Genomic DNA, 20,284 nt, shown 5'->3' with positions numbered 1-20,284 from the left:
AGAATACATTGACCTAGGACACATGTCCGAGACCCCAGAAGCTGACTCGTCTGGAGAAGGCTTCTACCTGCCTCATCATGCGGTAATAAAGACTACGAGCCTCACTACAAAGGTTCGTGTCGTTTTCAACGCATCTGCAAAGACTGGTGCTACTGCAATTTCCCTGAACGACGCACTGATGACGGGCCCCACTATTCAAGACGACATTTTTTCGTTACTACTTCGCTTCAGATCTCATCAGTACGTGTTGACTGCGGACATTGAAAAAATGTATCGTCAGTTTTGGGTTCGTGAAGAAGACCGAAAATTCCAAAGAATTCTGTGGATGGATGCTGAGGGACGAATCAAGACATCAATTAAATACTGTCACTTTCGGCGTCGCCTCTGCCCCATATCTGGCAATCCGATGTTTGCACCAGTTAGCGGACGACGAGAGTGAGGATTTCCCTGAAGCCGCCCTTCGGATCAAAAGAGACCTGTATGTCGATGACCTACTTACGGGAACCGATTCATATGAAGCTGCCGTGAGTCTCCGCGATGATATCGATGCTCTGCTGAAACGAGGTGGGTTAAATTTGAGGCAATGGGCCTCCAATGATCCCAGGCTATTGGAGAATCTACCTGAGAGCAATGTCAACCTCCAACTGCAGGTAGACAAGGATGCCACCATCAAGACCCTCGGAATACACTGGGACCCACAGCGGGATGCCATCATCTACACAGTGAAACCGATGCCTACCGCTTCAAAGGTCACTAAACGATCCATTGCATCAGAGCTGGCCAAAATTTTCGACCCTCTCGGTCTACTTGGCCCAGTTATTGTTCGAGGCAAAATTATTATGCAGTTATTGTGGAAAGAACAATTGGATTGGGACGATCCTGTGCCATCGAGTGTTTCTACCGAGTGGAAATCGTATAAAAATCAACTATCTGTGTTAAACAATGCGTCATTTGATAGAAAAGTCATCATGGCTGACACTAAAGAAATCTAATTGCATGGATTTTGTGATGCAAGCGAAAAAGCTTACGGCGCTTGCATTTACCTGAAAACAATTGACTCCAACGGTACCTCTGAAACAAAATTATTATGTGCCAAGTCACGAGTTGCTCCAATCAAAACGACAACTCTACCGAGGCTCGAGCTATGTTCAGCTTTATTGCTTGCGGATTTATATCAAGTGATGAAAAAATCGTTGAATCATGAGATTCATCGGGCATTCTTCTGGTCTGACTCCATGGTGGCTTTACACTGGATCAAGACCCCACCACACAAACTCCTCGTATTCGTTGCAAATCGAGTTTCTGGAATTCAAGAGAAGACTAGGGGTAGTGAGTGGCGCCATGTACGGACGCACGACAACCCTGCAGATCACGTGTCCCGTGGATTAACCCCTGCAGAATTAATCGAAAATACGCAGTGGACAAATGGACCATCGTGGCTGAATCTGGATGAATCGAGCTGGCCCACTTCTGAATTACTGATTCCTATGGAAATTCCAGAAATCAGAAAGGTCCAGTGCCTTTTAACGACTCCAAAGAACGATCTCTGGGAACGTTACTCGTCGATTGGTCATCTCAGAAGGATCGTCGCTTTATGTTTGAGGTTTAAGAACAAAAGGCATGGACCCATCACTGCTGAAGAGCTACGATTGGCAAATGAGAGAATTATCAAGTTGGTTCAAGCAGAAACGTTCTCGAGTGAAATTAAGGACCTCAAAAAGGGCGAATCACTCCCACCCAAACACAAATTGTTGTCACTCAGTCCTTTCCTGGATCAAAATGGATTGATAAGAGTGGGAGGGCGACTGAGCAACGCCACAATCCCTTGTGCTCAACAACATCCCTTGTTGCTACCAAAGGGACACTCCATCTCTAAGCTAATCGTTCGGAATGAGCATCTCACCAACTTCCATGCTGGAGCTCAAACCACTCTCTATTCTCTGCGCACGAAATATTGGTTGATCAATGCGCGAGCCCAAGTGCGAAAAATCATCGGAGAATGTACGAGATGCGTGCGGGCCAGCCCCCCCAGCAGTGACTACGTTATGGCCAACCTACCCAAGGTTCGCGTCACACAGGCCAAACCTTTTGTCAACGTCGGTGTGGATTATTGCGGACCCTTTTTTTTGAAGGAGAGGAAACATCGGAACAGAGCACGTGTCAAGGTCTGGGTCGCTGTGTTTGTGTGCATGACAGTAAAGGCAGTGCACCTTGAGGTGGTCAGCGACCTGACGACCGAGGGTTTTATGGCAGCTCTTAAGATGTTCATCGCAAGGAGAGGTAAGCCACTGCACCTGTATTCCGATAATGGGTCAAACTTTATTGGGCCACACAATGAAATTAAGGAGCTGTACGCTCTACTCCAATCAAAGAGCCATAACGAAACGGTCGAGCGAAGGCTGGGCGAGCATGGCATCTCATGGCACTTCACACCTCCTCTGACTCCTCACTTTGGCGGTCTATGGGAGGCGGGAGTCAAATCTTTTAAGCATCATTTGAAGAGGATCACTGACACTTTGGTGACCTACGAAGAATTCAATACTCTGGTGATTGAAATTGAAGCTATCCTGAATTCTCGCCCCCTCTCGCCCATCTCGACTGATCCCAATGATCTACTCGTACTCACTCCTGGCCATTTCTTAACTGGTGACGCATTAACCAGTCTGCCAGAACCTGAGTGGGAGTCCCGTCCAAGCAATAGGCTTTCTGCTTGGGAACTTATCCAGAAGAAACAACAGGAGTTCTGGAGACGTTGGTATAAAGAATATCTCAACGAACAGATCGCCAGAACCAAGTGGACCACTGGAGAACATCACATCAAGGAGGGCACCATCGTCATTCTTCGGGAGGACAATTTACCTCCTCGTCAATGGGCTCTTGGGAGAGTCATGCAAGTGTTTCCTGGTAGTGACGGAATAATAAGATCAGTGAGAGTAAAAACAGCCAAAGGTGAATTCGATCGTAATGTTCGAAAATTGGCTCCATTACTCGTTGATCAAAAAGGTAAATAAATACGAAAGGACTGAAAAGTTAAAGACACTAAATGAATCCTTGAGAATGCCAAGTAATGTCATTCATTATTAAATTAAGGTTAAATTCAATTTTCTCCACTCACTTCTAAACTAGATCAATTCAACGATTCAGTATAACGTAAAATATTTGCAATTAGTTGATCATCTCATGATTCTCAACCCCCCCAGTGTGTTCGGTGCACAACCGATTTTTTTTGCTATTCAAGGGTTGAGTTTATCCTTTTTATTACGGTCTCACCATAAATCTTAGGAATTTTGAGAAAGTCGGAAGGAAGTAAAATGTTTTCCCCACACGTGCCAAACAGATGACCATCCGTCCAGGCACACCAAAAATTATGCTCTATATAAAAAAAAGGGTATCCCATAATTTCGGAAAATCCCCAAAACTCTCTCAACTGTAGTTTTATACACGCCTTCCCACTTTCTTCTGACCAATAGTTTTAAAGCGAGAAAATAAGATTAGCCAATAAGAAACATCCATCCCTCCCATTTTCGAATTCAGAACTTGGAATTTTCCCTCAAATCTGATCAGTAACCATCGCGACATCGTTCAGTGAAGACTCGACTCTCACTGAACCTCTCTATATATCTGGACCTTTCTTCAATTAATTTCGCGTAGTTTTAAATATTATCGTATATTCAATTGTGTATCTTTGAACAATAATTTTCGTGTAATTAAATTTAAGGTATTTAGTGAACCTGTGTTATCATTCAAAAACATCCTGAACTCTATTTTTATCCGCATTATACTGAGTCGGTTTACGTTCCCGTATCAGTCGTTGGATAATTATTGGCGTGCTGCAGTTCCAGCATACCTGGGATTTACGACCCCAGGCAAAGGTCCTCTACGAAAATCCAGAGTCAACCGCGTCAATAATATCCAACACCCAGGATTTTAGGATTTTCCCCAGGGAGTTTTACAGGATTTGTCCCAGATAGTTTAAAAAGATTTTCCTCAGGTAGTTTTACAGGATTTTCCCCAGGCAGTTTTACAGGATTTCTCCCAGGTAGTTTTTAAGGATTTCCCCCAGGTAGTTTTACAGGATTTTCACCAGGAAATTTTACAGGATTTTCCCCGTGTAGTTTTCTAGGATTTTCCCCAGGGAGTTTTACAGGATTTCTCCCACGTAGATTTAAAGGATTTCCCCCAGGTAGTTTTACAGGACTTTCACTAGGAAATTTTACAGGATTTTCATCAGGAAGTTTGATAAGGTTTCTCCCAGGAAATCTTATAAAATTTTCTAGTGGAAATCCTGTTAAACTTCCTGGAGAGAACAATAAAAAATTTCCTGGAGGAAATCCAGTAAAACTACCTGGGGGAAATCCTGTCAACCTACCTGGGAGAGATCCTATAAAACTACCTGGAAAAAATCCTATCGATCTACCTGGGGGAAATCATGTAAAACTACCTGGGGAAAAACCTATGAAATGTCTTGGACGAAATCCTGTGTAGAAATCCTGGACAAAATTTTGTCCTGGGGAAAATCAAAAACAATCGAAAAAAGTCCAATTTGTATGCAAATATTGGATGATTATCATAGCATAATATGTAAACTGACTATTAGAAGTGTTAGTTCATTAACTAGGTCCAAAAATGATTTATTAATGAATTTCTAGTAAAAACCGCCACAATTCGTCAATTTTATTTTTTTCAATATAGCGCAGATAAAAATGGCAGTTTTCTTCGCGTTATTCTATAGAAAAACACGGAATGAAAGGTGATGATTTCTTTCAAAGCTGTATCTTCATCTAATTATGTTGAAATTAATTTTTGAAAATTGAATCCTTTTTGCTTCCGAATGGAAATTTTGTAATCGTCCGATTTCCACATTCTCTAATTTTTCTTGAAAATTATGTAGAATGGTCTGAAATGTAAAAATACGAAGTTTGGCGACCATGTCTGTATGTGAATATATCCACCGCCACCTTCCCGATGGTCAATTTTTAGAAAATTGTGTAATTAAGTAGCTAAAATAATTCAAAAATTTTAACATTTTGTCAGATTATAGGACTTAATGAGGACTAATTCGTAGTAGTTTTTGAGATAAAGCGATTCGTTTTTAAATCGTTTTTTACGAATATCTTTAAAATCATTGGACCGATTTAGATTTTTTTTCCAAATATTCGTCTCGATGTCCTCTACCTAGATCAACAAAAGCATATACACGGTGTTACGGAATGACCCGTTTTCCTCTTGAGAGTTGATAGGAAAAAAATTACAGATTATGGGAAAAATGTTTAAAAAAATATTCATTTGACGGATTTTTTAAATTTAAAGATTGAAAGTTGACGGAAAAACGTTGAGAAATTCGGAGTCCGAAGTTGACTCAAGATGGTGGAAAAAGCATCCGGCAACGTCGCAAATATCATGGAGTGAGTTGCTGTTGCGCTAGGGATTTCTTTCCCAGAAAGTTGAGTCCTGGATTATGGAGATATGTGAGATAGGATGCGAAGATGATTCAATGCATGTATCATAATCTATCTTAGGAAATGCAACGATTCATCCATCAGTTGAACACGACGGTGTGTGAAAGATGTTCGATAACATGCAGTTCAGTGTGGGATAGCTGCATTTTGAACATTCCGATATGGGGATGGTAATTTCTCACCGTGAAGAGTGATCAAGAATCATGGACATAACCTCGTTTTTGTACTGTGCGGTAGTTCCATAGGCTGAGTCCGGCCCTGAGGTGTCTTACGGCTGACAAATATGTAAACTTCTGACGAAATAAGAGTCTGAGGTAGTCGTTCAATTCTAGATTTTAGTGAAGAGCAAATTTGGAATCGGAAATTATTTCATGGGACAGTAGAATTCCGTTCGTGGCGGGCAGTGCCAGGGGCTATGATGATTTACTGACTCAATCAAAGAGGTTCGCCTCTTTCACAAATCCGTATTGTTTTCCCATGTTGCCCGCTGAAACCGATCTCACAAATGTTCAATCAAATTGAATGGGTAGAGAACAACTAGAGGTTCAAGCGTTATTCTGATTAAAAATTAAGAATCAATTTTATGATTTTTTCTCTATGAGAGAGTGAGCTACTCTGCAATTGCTAAGGGAGAGCAATACAGTTGTAGAAATAACATCAAGTGATGGTAGTCTCGAGCTGGTCCAACCAATAATTGTCTGCTGGATCTCTCGATTATTTCTCAATCTCTATCGTTTAGTTCAAAAGATGAATAAAAATGAATTTTGAGAAAATTCAATGAATTAAATGGAGAGAATGAATAAATAAATAAATTGAATAAATTGACAATTGAAAAATTCAATAAATTTAGCAGCAGGGTAATAATCGCACAGATGAACCGAATTACTCGGACCAACGTTTTTCTTGATTACACACCAACGATGCAATATAAATGAGTAAACTCAACTTTATAATGTTTCTGTGGATGTAATAGAGCGATTGTCTTTATACAGCTATTGAAATATTCAGATTGGAATATGAATTATTTCTAATTACTTTTTTATAGACAATAACTTGGTTAGGCGTGAGAAAAACTGCTTTTCCATCTTCGGCTGCTGCATTGTCGACTTGGTTCGATTTCATAATTTGATGACCGTTACATTTATACCGTAACAGCTATGTGAAAATCCCCTCTAGACTTTTCAGCCTATTAAGTTCGCGATTTTAGGATATTTTCTCAGATAAACGATAAGAAGAAAGGAACAAGGATGAAATTCAATGGAAAAATGTTGGTAAAGCCAGTCATGTACCTATCATTACTATTCAATATCATTGCTAAAACTGTACTGCTTTGTCCAAGTTAGTCAGAGTAGCGCACTAATACTTCCACAGAAACATTATAAAGTTGAGTTTACTCATTTTTATTGCATCGTTCCCGTGTAATCGAGAAAAACGTTGGTCCGAGTAATTCGGTTCATCTTTCCGATTATTTCCCAGCTGCTACATCTATTGAATTTTTTAATTTTCAATTTATTCAATTTATTTATTTATTCATTGTCTTTATTGAATTAATTGAATTTCCTCAAAATTCATTTTTATTCATTTTTTGAACTGAACGATAGAGATTGAGAAACAATCGAGAGATCCAGTAGACAATTATTGGTTGGACCAGCTCAAGATTACCACCACTTGATGTTATTTCTACAACTGTATTGCTCTCTCTTAGCAATTGTAGAATTGCTCACTCTCTCATAGCGAAGAAATCATAAAATTAACTCTTAATTTTTAATCAGAGTAACGCTTTAACCTCCAGTTGTTGTCTACCCATTCAATTTGATTGAACATTTGTGAGATCTATTTCAATTGGCAACATGGGAAAACAATACGCATTTGTGAAAGAGACGAGCCTCTTTGATTGAGTCAGTAAATCATCATGGCCCCGGACACAGCCCCCCCTCCATGAACGGAATTCTACTGTCCCATGAAATCATTTTCAATTCCAAATTTGCTCGTCAGTAAAATCTAGAATTCAATGAGTACCTCAGACCCTTATTTCGTCAGAACTTTACATATTTATCAGCCGTAAGAAACCTCAGGGTTGGACTCAGCCTATGGAACTACCGCACAGTACAACAACGAGTTTATTTCCATGATTCTTGACCACTCCTCACAGTGAGAAATTACCATCCTCATATCGGAATGTTCAAAATGCAGCTTTCCCACGCTCAACTGCATGTTATCAAACATCTCCTCTCCCACACAGTCGTATTTAACTGATGAATAGTTGCATTTCCTGAGATAGGTTATGAAACATGCATTGAATTATCATCGCATCCTATCTCACTTTTCTCTATAATCCATGACTCAACGTTCTGGGAAAAAAATCCCTAGCGCAACAGCAACTCACTTCATAATATTTGCGACGTTACCAGATTTTTTCCACCATCTCAAGTCAGCTTCGGACTCCGAATTTCTCAACGTGTTTCCGTCAACCTTCAATCTTTAAAATAAAAAAATCCGTAAAATAAATATTTTTTTAACGATTTTTTCCGTAATCTGTGATTTTTTTCCTGTCAACTGTCAAGAGGAAAACGGGTCATTCCCTAACACCCTGTGGTAATGTGCTAATATAGCAACTCCAACGAATGTTTCAAGGAAGCTGAATTATTTCGTCATCCAATACAAATAGAAATTGAAATCAGGAAAAAAATTGAGTCGGGCTCAATTAGGTAAATAACTTGAAGGGGGTGACTGGGTCAAATTTTGGCCTTTGTGGGGTTCATACCAGCTGCGTGCCCGTCCGGAACCCTGGGTAATGCTAAGTGCTGGGGAGGCGTGATACTTTGAAAAATAAGTACTTCACTACACGTTGAATTTATATGAACACCTCAATTGAAATTTCATAAACTGATTTTAGAAGGGAAAGGGCAGAAAGGGAAGTCCCGTACATCTACATGAGCATCCACGTTATTGAGTGTGATGGCTCAAAGGAGGTTAAATTCATTTATTGCAACTAGGTTCCGACAAAATATACGTCTAATTACTTCAAGTTCAATATAAAAAAGTTGATATTTACCTATCAGTATCCCGAATGAGTAGGAGGTGCTATTCTACCTAATTACCCACCCTGTATACCCGCCCATAAAAAGTTTTTGAGATATTTTCCCTTATCTATTTTTTCATTAAAATACTTGTTCGCGCGCTAACGTGTGCAAAAATCGAGATATCGACTTGAAATTTCGACAAAATCTTCCTCCTGTAATAACAAAGTTTCTTTTTGACGAGGGGCTCAATCGCACTAGTGGTTTCGGAAATATTCAACTTTTTCTGAAAATCTATTATGCTGAATATCTTTAAAACTTCGCAAACGATTCCACTTATGTTTTTTTTTTCAAAATATTCGTCTTGATGTCCTCTACCTAGATCAATCAAAAGATCTATACCTGTTCATACAAAGTGTTCGAGATATTCCCCTTTTTCTGTTTTTTCATTAAAATCTTTTATGCGCGCTAAGGTGTGCAAACATCGAGATATCGACTTCAAATTCGGTCCGAATCTTCCTTCCGTGATAACAAAGGTTCGTATTGAAGACGGGCTCAATGGCAACAGTAGTTTCGGAGATATTCAACTTTTTCTGAAAATCTATTATGTCCAATTTATTTTAGCGTCCTATGAAGCTCTCAAGTTCCTTAAGCGTCTATCTACTGGTGGTGTTACCCTACCTCTCATGATATTACATATTCGTATTTTAGATGGGCGCAATCAGTCGAGATAATTAAGCTTTTGTATCAATCTGTTTTATCAAAAGTTTAAATATCTCATTCTAGATACTCTGTAGAATGTGATTGCGTGTGTATGCCTGTCACAGGCACGAGGAACGCATCCATTCGGAAGCTTACTACCAGTTGAATTGGTAGAAATGAAAAGAAGCAAAAGACTAATAACGCAAAAAGAAACGGACGCATGTCTTTTGTCAAATAGGCTCGAACCCCAGCTTGTTTTTACAATAGCATTTTTTTTTACCATAGAAATTATTGTAAAGAAAATGTCACATAAATGTTGAAATATTTCTGATTTTCCAGAATTTTTTCAGATTTTCAGAACACTTTTCGACTGCTAAAAAATGTGAAATTAGAAAAGGATGTTTTTTTTTGCGATAAAACTGGCAGGAATGCAAATAAAGGTCTGAAAATTTGCAGGCTTATTTTATCAAGATAAACAAGAGAGAGAATTGGCGATTTAAAATTCGGTGGGGGCATTTTCACCATACCCATTCCGCTAGAAATGGTGTTGCGAAAGCTGAAGAATTTTTGTTATCAAGTGGTTTATTACCCGAAGCCGTTTTACAACTTGATAATGCCAGGCTCGCATCCCAAAGAACTGAATAAAGATGAAATTTGTGTGATATTTCTGCCCCCAAACGTTCCACCTCTCGTGCAACCTCTAGATCAGGGAATCATCGAAAACTTGAAGAAAACTATCGATTCCACCTTTTACGCTCGTTATTAACTGCAGAAGATAAGGAAATTCCTCTCATGGCCCATTGAAAAATATTACAATCAACGTTGTTATTTACTGGGTGGCTAAATGTTGGGATAATTTCAGTGCGTTAGCAATCCAAAAATGCTAGAAGCCCTTAATTTCTCCAACGTCTGGGGAGGAATTGAAAGTACATGAACAACGACAGCAGATACAATTGTGTCAATTTTCATTTATTCTCTTAGATCTCTAAAACTCCGATACGATGGATGACGGTGATGTGATTGACTGGATCGAAACTGCAGATAAAGACAATGACATGCAGGTGCTTCTCGATAAAGAAATTATTGAAAGAGTTCAAGCTGTCATTGATGAGGTTGAAATAGACATAGGAGAGATGCAGAAAATCCACAAATGAATGATCTGAACCAGCCTGTAGATGACTCTCATTCACAGTCCCATAATTGTATAGTGAACTGTGAGGCCCAGAATCATTCAAGGATCGTAAGTGGAATCATCAGCAAAGATGCAGCTACGTAGGATGCAGATTGCCTGTTGGATTTTTTAAAGTCATACGGTTGGTTAACTCCAGAAGAAATCACTGTTTTATGGAACATGCGATAGAAAGCATCTGTGATTAAATATAGTCAGTGCAAGATAAAAAATACTCTAGGTAGAGAAAAATTTCTTGAACAAAACAATCGGTTGATTATGAAAAAAAGTTGATTAAAGTTGTATTAAAATGTTGATGTAATGATTAAAATAATTTAATAACGTGTTAAATCCAATAAATCGAAAATTGAAACTTTAGTATTTTGATTTTGTGGCTCCCAGTTGGTAGAAATCTAGACTCGCATGAGCGCGTTGTGAGGATAGTAAAATACAATCGCATTCTTCGAATTCGCTTCCCGTATTTCCCGACAAGTGCGACTGTAACGAGAGTCTGCTGTATTCTACGAATAGCCGAATGAAATTCCACTCTCTCAATGGTCCGAAAGCATTATCACGCCGTAAAACACTATCTCACGAACAATAAACGGATGATTCTAGGGGTCATGAATCTTCAACAAATCATGAAAATTCCACATGTGATTTTGGGGATAATTACAATAAGCTCCTTCATTCGGGTCGGCACGTTAATACAAATAAAAATAAAATAATTATTGCTTTTTGAGATCATTCTTACCATTAATTGTGTTGTACCTACCATTCCGTAATGCAATCCTCGCTGAAAGTCCAATAATTTAATAATTTTAGTATTTAATTTAGGTTTTGTTAACCTAAAATAATACCTTGACTTGGGCTCGAACCCATATCGTTACGATTCATAATGTGACGCCCTAACGAATAATAACCTACCGTGTAATTCGTAAAATATCTCCTTCTGTTTCATTATTCTGTTTATGGAGATGGTGAGAGAGTTACATATAGTTCAAGTGGTAAATTGATTCGATAATGAAGAATTATAATGATAATTACGACAATGATGATTGATTTGTAATGAAGATTGTTATTTCATTCAGAATAATTAGAAAATAACTTTTGATTTCAAAGCTTACGTATCCACCATGACCATTTCATCCGAACGATTGCATGCTCAAAAATTTACGCTTAAGATTTCACCATTATATTTTTACCCCTTTGATTCCTTTCCCATAATCTCATTCTTACGACTGTACACTCACAATTACACCAATGGCAGGAGGTCAATGATCAAGCTCCGGGTTAATGTTCAGTCGAAGGCTGGGTCAGATCTGTTGGCCAAGAATCGGTTACCCGTCCCTTTGCCCAGACTCAAACACTAGTTCCTAGGGATAACTGCACCTCTAACCAATCTGAGGCGCCAAAGCTTAGCAAGCCTAGGCTTGGGCTATAAGTGGGCCGTTTTCCCAACACTGGCAGTGCCTACCTGGGAGGGGGTATTCTGACTCCATCCACCACCTATTAGTCACACGCTACCCGGGATCTAGCGAAGTGACCGACCGGCAACTGATTTTTCACAGATTTCATTTCTATATGTAATAATTGAATAATTGAAAGGAAAAACCTGTCTCTATCGGTTCTTTTTAAACGACAAACGTTACCTTCTTTCAATGAGCCATTTTGAGAGCAAACTTTGGAGCATACGCAAAACATAAAGAAAGAAGAAATTACTATTGCCAACGAACGATTTTCTTGAGAGTATAGTTCATTTTTTTAGGAGCGTATTTCTCCGGGCCAGTCATGCTGAGGTGGTTCATGTCCAAATATTACAAATATGGTGAATTATGAGACCATTATGGTAAATATGACCTTGAATGAACACCCTTAATTATTTTTCAATTTATTTAATTTGAAATTTTTTCACATCAAATGATTTTGAATAATTCCAAATGTTAATAATTGTCAATGAAGTTCATTCAAGGTCATATTGTTGGGGTTACCCCAGTTAATTATCAGCAGTATCATATTTGAAATAAGTGCGGGGTAAAATCTCAAGAAACCAACCATATATGAGTCAAAGGAAACGAGTTTGCTCTACCCCTCTAACGGAGCCTCAAGAAAATAGATGTTGCGCCGGTACCGACACTCGAATGAGAGTCGGTCTATCCCGAGGGACCTCGTACCGTAGAATTTCCACAAAACGCACAACGAAAAGATACGTCTCTTCCATGACCAATGGTAAGAGACGGCAGATGTGTGAATCTGATTACTGAAAAAATGGGGAAATTCGACAATAATCGATCTATGAAGTACAAATAGGTAACGGGGATACCACGTAAAAAGACAGAAACTTATGAAACGAGATAATCATTCAAATTTCCTCCGTTTGATGCACCCCAGCCATCGAAATGCAGATGGAACCGAAGGCCTCCCAAAGGAAAAAAACCACACTCGAAATCATAAAAGCCGCAAAGCCCATTATCAACAAATAGCTGAATATACTGTACCGCTGGACATTCAAAAAGAAAGATTGAAAGGCGCAGATGGTACCTTGGGACTCAGCTATTTCATATATTCTGGCAGCCAAAAGACAGGAAAATCGCCTTTAATTTATGACCCCATGGACCCCTTTTGGGTTACCCTAACGGGCCACTCTCTACACCTTCGATAGAGTGATGGAAGCAGATTCGTATATAAGAGAGTGAATTTGAACATTCCGCTGTCATTCTAAATTTAAATTTTGTGACGGTCACTTCGCACCATGTCACTTTGGACCAAGTCTAAACTCTAACTTGATTCACTCTCATCCAAATTTCATCTAAGACCGTCTTTCGCATCATCGAGAAGCTTGGACTCTTCGTGGCGGCTCAACTCTGGTAGCCTTCATCCCTCACTGTACCAGTGTGGGCATCCTAAACCGAGATTTTGCTGTTTGCTCTCACGTAGAGCAGTGAAATCCTGTGGGAAACTAATTTTTTGCCTCTACTTTCTATTCACCGAGTCTTCAGTCAGTTCCTGTACCAATTTCATCAACCCTACCCGGTAATTTCTTCAAGACCACACAATACGAGTCGACCCTTCCAAACTAAGACCTGGGTATTCTTTACACACTGAATTCAACGAGTTGCTTCATACTCACTATCCAAGTGAGTCATCTGTGCTGACTCACAGTCCTGAATTCACTGAGTTATTTGCCTGCTGTCTGCAAGATTATCCACTTCCGAGACTCGAGTTCTGAAGTATCCTTTAACTTCATGAAATTGATGACATCACCGGTCAATTTCAATAATACTGTCAACATCGTCATAATTTTCAATCCCTACTGAGGCGCCAGAGGCTCCAGGACCATCCCCATCAACACCATCGACATCATCACTACAACCTTTCAGCCTGGCTCACTAGCCATCCGACCTTCCGGCACATCCCCAGGTTCTAGGGAAATATCGACGATCCTGAGAGAGTGCGTCTGACTGGTCGTAACCACCTCCTTTGAAATCCTCAACAATCGTAAGTTAAACAAACAGACGAAATTATACACTCACCCCTCAACTTTTCCACTCATATTCAAATTATTGAACTGGAATATTTTTATTTCCCTTTCCCGGTCATTTTCGAGAAGTTACTTTATCCCTATTATTTCATGGTGATTAACACTCAAGTGTCCGCAACAATATGTAGTATAATCACCCCATAATTCAATATAACTATAATATTTGAAGATGGACTTGGACCACGTGCGATTGTCTGGCCTCGAGAAATACGCTCTTAAAAAAATTAATTCTTCTCTCAAGACAATAATTCCATGACAAAAGTAGTTTTTTTTGTCAGTGTATTCTCTGCCCGAAAATTCGTCAAATACTAGAGAGGCCTCTTGATATTATTCGATAGAATGCATAATTATCTGCTATGATTTCGCCAGATCCTCAAAATTATCTGTATAATTATATATTAATTTCTCGCGTAATAATGAGAGACATCAGTTTTACAGATTGAAAACGCGAGCTGATGGTAGAATGATGGATTTTAAAACTAGTTTCTATTGTTTTGAAACGAAGTACTCTCGGGAGGAAAAAACATGTGGCAGTGAGTAGGTGGAGTTAGAAATAAGATTTCTTGCTGGCACAGAAAATTACAATTTGTTGAAACCCACAGTGGAATGTTTACGATAAAAATCCGCCATGTCATTACAGTTTTCAAGCAGTGTGTACTAAATTTAATTTTTGTAATTTTCAACCTGCAATTCATTCGGTTCAAACAAGACCCGTTTGAGAAATAGTAAATTATGTAATAATACCGATAACCCGAGGTTTGTGAGCCTTTGACGAGCTTTGTGTTCGACTTACCGACGCCTTGTACTGCAAACTTCAGACGACTCACAATCCGAGGATATCAGTGACATAACCTACTTTTTATCACAGAGTCCCGCCAAAGGGGATTGGGCGAGGGCGCAGAAGCGAGGTCCAGGGGGCAGAGCTCCTAGAAGAGGGTGGGCGAGTCAAGCGCCCCCCCCCCTCACTGACGAAAAACCAAATACACAACAGAGAAGACAAAATAGAAAAAAGCAAACAATTTGTGAAAAAAATCACAAGAAAAATATAGCATTTTTATATAAAAAAATCTATTGAATTCCTATTAAAACTCTATCAATCTACTAGAGTTCTATGAATATTCTATAAAATAATTCTATTTTTTTCGATTTTTTCTGTTGAAAATTATGCAATTTTATCATGTTATATGTATATGGCGCCCAAACACCGGCATATGCCTCATGATCCACGCACAATAAAAAAAATATAAGAAACCGGGAACGATCATAAAGAATAGGACGGAGGAATGCAGAACCGATGCAATGTGACACAGCTCACTGGAGGTCGGATATTTTATGAGGCAGGTAACGCTTTAAGGAGCTTTAAACAGCAACTTTACGTCACCTCTTTCTCGCAATCAAATCCATTGATCAAAGTGGGACGATAGGTGACAGCAGGACTCAGTGGAGAAAATATTTCTTTTCCTCTGAGTGTAGAGTGCACTGTTAGGGAAATAATAGATTAATTTTGGAACACGAGTGGTGAGTTATTTATTGAGATATTCCTCACTCGTATTTCGGCTAATCGGAGCGTAGTTTTGAGGAAATGTAAATGTAGGAGTAGGAGGAAATTTCCGCCATAAAACTAGTGGGTAGCCTCTGATACTATGCCCTGATTGGCTAACCTCTGAATGAGGAAAATAACAAAAATAATTCATTGAAAAATGAACCACGATCCCTCTAATACTACACTGCGATTGTCAACATCCAGACTTGGAAAGTAATCGAAAAAATTCTATCATAATTTTGACATTGATTCAATCGCCTGATAATAAACGGAATATATTGAGTATATTAGATTTATGCCATAATTTCGCAGTTTTTTCAGTGAATAAATCATTACAGAAATGTATAGAGATGATTTCAATCGTAAAGAAAAATAACGATACAGTTTATGCATTCATCCCACTGAACTTATAATCGCAAGGCATTGATAAACAGAGCGATATTCAGGTTCAGGTCACTAAAATGGTCTATATAAATGACCCTTGATGATAATAAGTTTCATAATGTCATGGATAGATAATTCTGAACTAAAGTGACCAGTCCCCAGACTTGCTCCTCTTCACGAAAAAATATGATAATATTGATTCTCAAAACACTGATACACTCCTAGCTTCCAAATTCTAAATTTCTGAACGAAGAACACTTATTTTGAATTTTCACCGCAACAAAAAACTATTATCGAACATTCATCGATGTGCCAATCGTCTTTATCACTTTGGACACTTACGTATAATTCTCGTGACCGCAGCTGATCTATCATTAATTTTTCCACAGTATTGAACGGTGCTTTATAGTGACGATGAAATTGTACGTATCCATGACAATATTATTCCATATATTTTTATTCGAGGAAGGAGGAAAATGCGGAAGAGAACTGGAAAATCTATATGATTGCTCCATTCATAACCCCTATCAATGGTTATTTCCAAAAAAACGAAAAGAGCAGAGGAATTTTTTTGTATGAAATCTAATCATTCCATCTCAATATAGAATGAATTAAGATCAAGAGAGTTTATGACTTTTATCTGTACAAACTAATTTCTTCCATCTCCCGTCTCTTACCTTTTGTCGTTTGACATCATCAGGGAGATCTAGAGGGGCGACCTGAATAGCTTCATGCAGGGCTCTCTCTGTCGGCACCGTCATTCTTCAAGTTCCTTTAGTACCCTACCAAAACAAATCAAATCGATAAATTACATTGTCCATCTACCGAATGTCGGACAATAAGGTTTTTTTATTAGGTGTACAAATAAGTTTTAGGATGCTTCGATTCCGTGTCATGAAAGTAATTCAAAGTTTCCATTTACATATGATATGGTGGGGTTTGTTATGTAGTATCAAAACATAAGGGAGTCATAAATATAACCTCAAATTCTGCGAATAAAACATGCAGACCGATAAGCTATTTATTAGACACTGCATTCGCTATGAATTCCATCAAGGAAAAACTATTAGGAAAGTATGTCAATCGATTTGTTCTGTTCTTGGGGACAACATTGTATCTAAAAGTACATGTGAGTATTGGTATAAACGATGTTTTGGTAAAAAAACTGGGCCAAGAAAAACTTTTGTTTGATTCCTACTGGGAAGTCGAAGTTTTTGAAAAATACATAGAAATAAAAAAGGAAGCCAAGTTTGGAACTTTGAATAAATGGTGATAGTGTACAATCAGGTTTCTATAAGAAAAATAGTTCTCAATGGAATAAGTATTCTGAAAACATTCACCATGAAATAAAAAATCAGTAGGAGCAGGACCAATGTCCTTGGCGCGGATCAAAGGATGGAGTAGTAGATTGATACAGACAGTGAATTGAAAAACTCCGCGCCAAAAACGTTGGTCCTGCTCCTACTGATTTTTTATTTCATGGAGAATTTTTTTAGAATACTTATTCCATTGAGAACTATTCTTATAGGACCCTGATTGTGCACTATCACCATTTATTCAATATTCCTAACTTGGCTTCCTTTTTTATTTCTATATATTTTTCAAAAACTTCGACTTCCCAGTAGAAATCAAACAAAAGTTTTTCTTGCCCCAGTTTTTTTAGAAAAACATTTGTTTTTGTGTTTTTCGGCAGATTTCATTATTTTTTTCAAAATAAGCAAGGACTGTTTTTACATCCGGTGAAATTTGTTCTTTTCAATTCAATTTAACTGATTTATTTTTCATAAGATAGAACATTTTTTGAATCAACAATTGAAGGGAGATAAACAGTTCTACTCCAGATTTATTCTCTCAACCGAATTTCAAATTTTAATCATGTATTAATGATTTTTATGACTTGATTTGGTTCCTCATTCAATTTTTGCTCTAATGATTCCTATATGGATTGTATTTCGTGGAGAGATGAATTGATTTCCTTATAGAAATAGTCGAACAAAATGTTTACAAAGAATTCTTTTTGAAAACATCTGTTTTTGTTTTTTTTTGTTTTTAAAAATATTAGGGAAACATTGGGTGGAATGGACTAACTTCGTATTTCAATATTTATAACCAAGAAATTTATCGATTGAGCTCAGTCTAAGCTTATTAGAAAGGGGCTGACTGTACTTTAATTTAAAAAAAAATCTATTTCATCAACACTTCAATAAGACATCAATATTTTGGAAAGGGTTCAGCTACCTGAGTCCCTGGAATGATTTTTTATGCTACCTAAATTACGAATTTATGTGAAAATTAGTGATTTTGATGCGTCTCGCTACGGCGATCGATGCCACGTGCTATCTGCTCCCTGGCTACCTATTTACTTGCTCTCTATATTCCCTTATTTCGACTAAATTGCTATTTGTTACCTATTTTTCCGCATTCTCGTCTTTTCCTAAGAGTTTTTGGAGGAAAGTCATACTGCGTGAAATATCTTTTATGTGACTTTTACGCGTTCTATGCTACCTTTAGTGTTCGTTAATTGTGGAATTCCGGTTGAGCATGGGGACGCTATCTTGATTGTTACCTTTGATTTTCATGGTTGGAATCTACAATAAATGAAATAAATCTTTGTCCTCTAATGTTAATTAATTAGCTCTTTATCCGATTTCGAGTCGTTTGACACAAAAATCGGCCGATTTCAATGGAGAAAACCTCCATTTCTGATTTGAAAACCACCCTTCCGGTGGAATAGCCACGTGGCAAGTATTCAAGTTCCCTGGCTCTCCTTTTAATAATTTCTAGTGGAAATAATCCACCCATCGCGTCTTAGAGATGGCCAAATGACTGAAAATAAAGGAAAAAGGCTCTCCAAAGTAGAAAATGCGAATAATTAGGAGAAATTAGAGAAAATTTCATAAATTTTCTATAACTCTCTCTCACATTCGTGTAGCTACCTCGCTCGCTCTCTCTCGCTCTTCAGCTACCTCCACGCGTCCTCTCTCTCTCAGATTCATGCGCACCGCATGGATAATACTTTCGCCTATCTCTCTGCTAACTTTTAGTTGGGATCTTTTCTGTTTCCATAATAAAATTATTTTATTAGTTTTTCGAGTCCTTGGGATTATTCATTCCCTATTTGAAATTATTTAGAGTCAAAAATTGTATAAAATTTGTAATTGTAAAATCGAGAATTGTGTAAAATGTTGGCAATAGCAGAACATGTCCGTATAATTATGTTTTATCATTGGATTTTTCCTACCCCGATCTATTTAGAATTAAGATATTGGATTTTGAGCTCTTGATGAAGGATTGGTTTTTTGGTTATTGGTTTTCTTGTCCACGAATCCACCCCTCTCTCCACGACCCGCACACTGAGCAAGCGAGTAAATCCCGTACTCTCGTGATCGCCATTCCTGAATTTGAACTTCTGGGTTTTGTTGTGTCTCTTTTCGAATCTCGGGGATGGTTAGTATTTAGTTTTAAGGCAATATGGGTTGCGGTTCGTCGATTCCGCGTTGCTAAAAATCGGCTGGCGCCCTAAATAATCGAAGCAAGGTTTGGATGAGCTGCTGATCGTTCGCGGAGTTCTGTTTTGTTGTTGAGTTTTTGGTGTTGCAGGTTTGGTTGATCGCGAGGCCGAAGATAATGATTTAGCCGTGTTAAGATAATTGAGAAATTTTAGGTTGGGGCTTTTGAGTATTTGTTGAGACTACAGAAAAATCATTACAGGTCTTATCTACAAAGTACACGGAGAAGAAAATTTTTACTCATAAACTGTGCCTACAAAAAAATTATTCTAAAAAAAGAGAAAGTGCCCATCTCCTTCGCACAGTCGGGGAAAATGGGCACTTACTAAATAAGGCCTAGATTTTGCAATATGTCTACGAATTCTTGTAGAAATTGATCTTTTTCCATGAAAATAGGTCAAATCATGAATCACTACTCCTTCATAATGATCAATTGGCCTATATCCATGGATAACGACTAAACAGGCATGAGGGGATGAGGACAGTGAGAATAACAGAGGGGAGAAAAATGCAAATCGATTTGTTCTATAAAAGTAACATCTATTCACATATTTGGACAATTTTATATATTATTGCTGATCACAGATAATAATAATAACGACTTCGTCTTCAATTAATGGGACCCCAAAGTCCAGGTTTAAAATCAATTTTCTACACAGTTAAATTTCTCCATAAAAAACGATAAAATTAATTAACAGTCTGAAGAATATATTAAAAACTAACACTTATTCGATCCTTCTGTCGTCAGGAATTCCATTTTTTTCGTTCTGAAATAATTTCCTGAATCCAATGTTCTCTCTCTCTTCAACCTGAAATGATTAAAAAAAGGTATTATTTTTTTCAGAAATATATTAAGCATAGGGAGACACAAAAATATTTTCCACCGTTATCACCTTCAATCTTCAGTCGGATGCGAGGTTTTTCAACTCCACATTTGTTGCAATAATCGCCAAATGTA

The 20,284-nt window shown here is 38.0% G+C and overlaps 1 protein-coding gene across 6 annotated transcripts in view; it reads right to left on the bottom strand.

Annotated features, from left to right (window-relative positions):
- LOC107037358 (hexokinase-2) overlaps positions 1-20,284 on the bottom strand; it is a 332,404-nt gene that overhangs the window by 231,894 nt on the left and 80,226 nt on the right. For all 6 annotated transcript variants that reach the window (XM_015255873.1, XM_015255875.1, XM_015255877.1 and 3 more), the window contains exon 2: positions 16,495-16,599. In XM_015255873.1, the coding sequence (XP_015111359.1) occupies positions 16,495-16,578 (84 nt within the window). In that variant the 5' untranslated portion in view covers positions 16,579-16,599. The remainder of the gene's footprint in view (positions 1-16,494; positions 16,600-20,284) is intronic.

Source organism: Diachasma alloeum, unplaced genomic scaffold (genome assembly GCF_001412515.2).
Source record: "Diachasma alloeum isolate Michigan unplaced genomic scaffold, Dall2.0 Dall_scaffold_00218, whole genome shotgun sequence".
NCBI classification, from domain to species: Eukaryota; Metazoa; Arthropoda; class Insecta; order Hymenoptera; family Braconidae; genus Diachasma; species Diachasma alloeum.
This window is presented reverse-complemented; position numbering and strand designations above follow the sequence as displayed.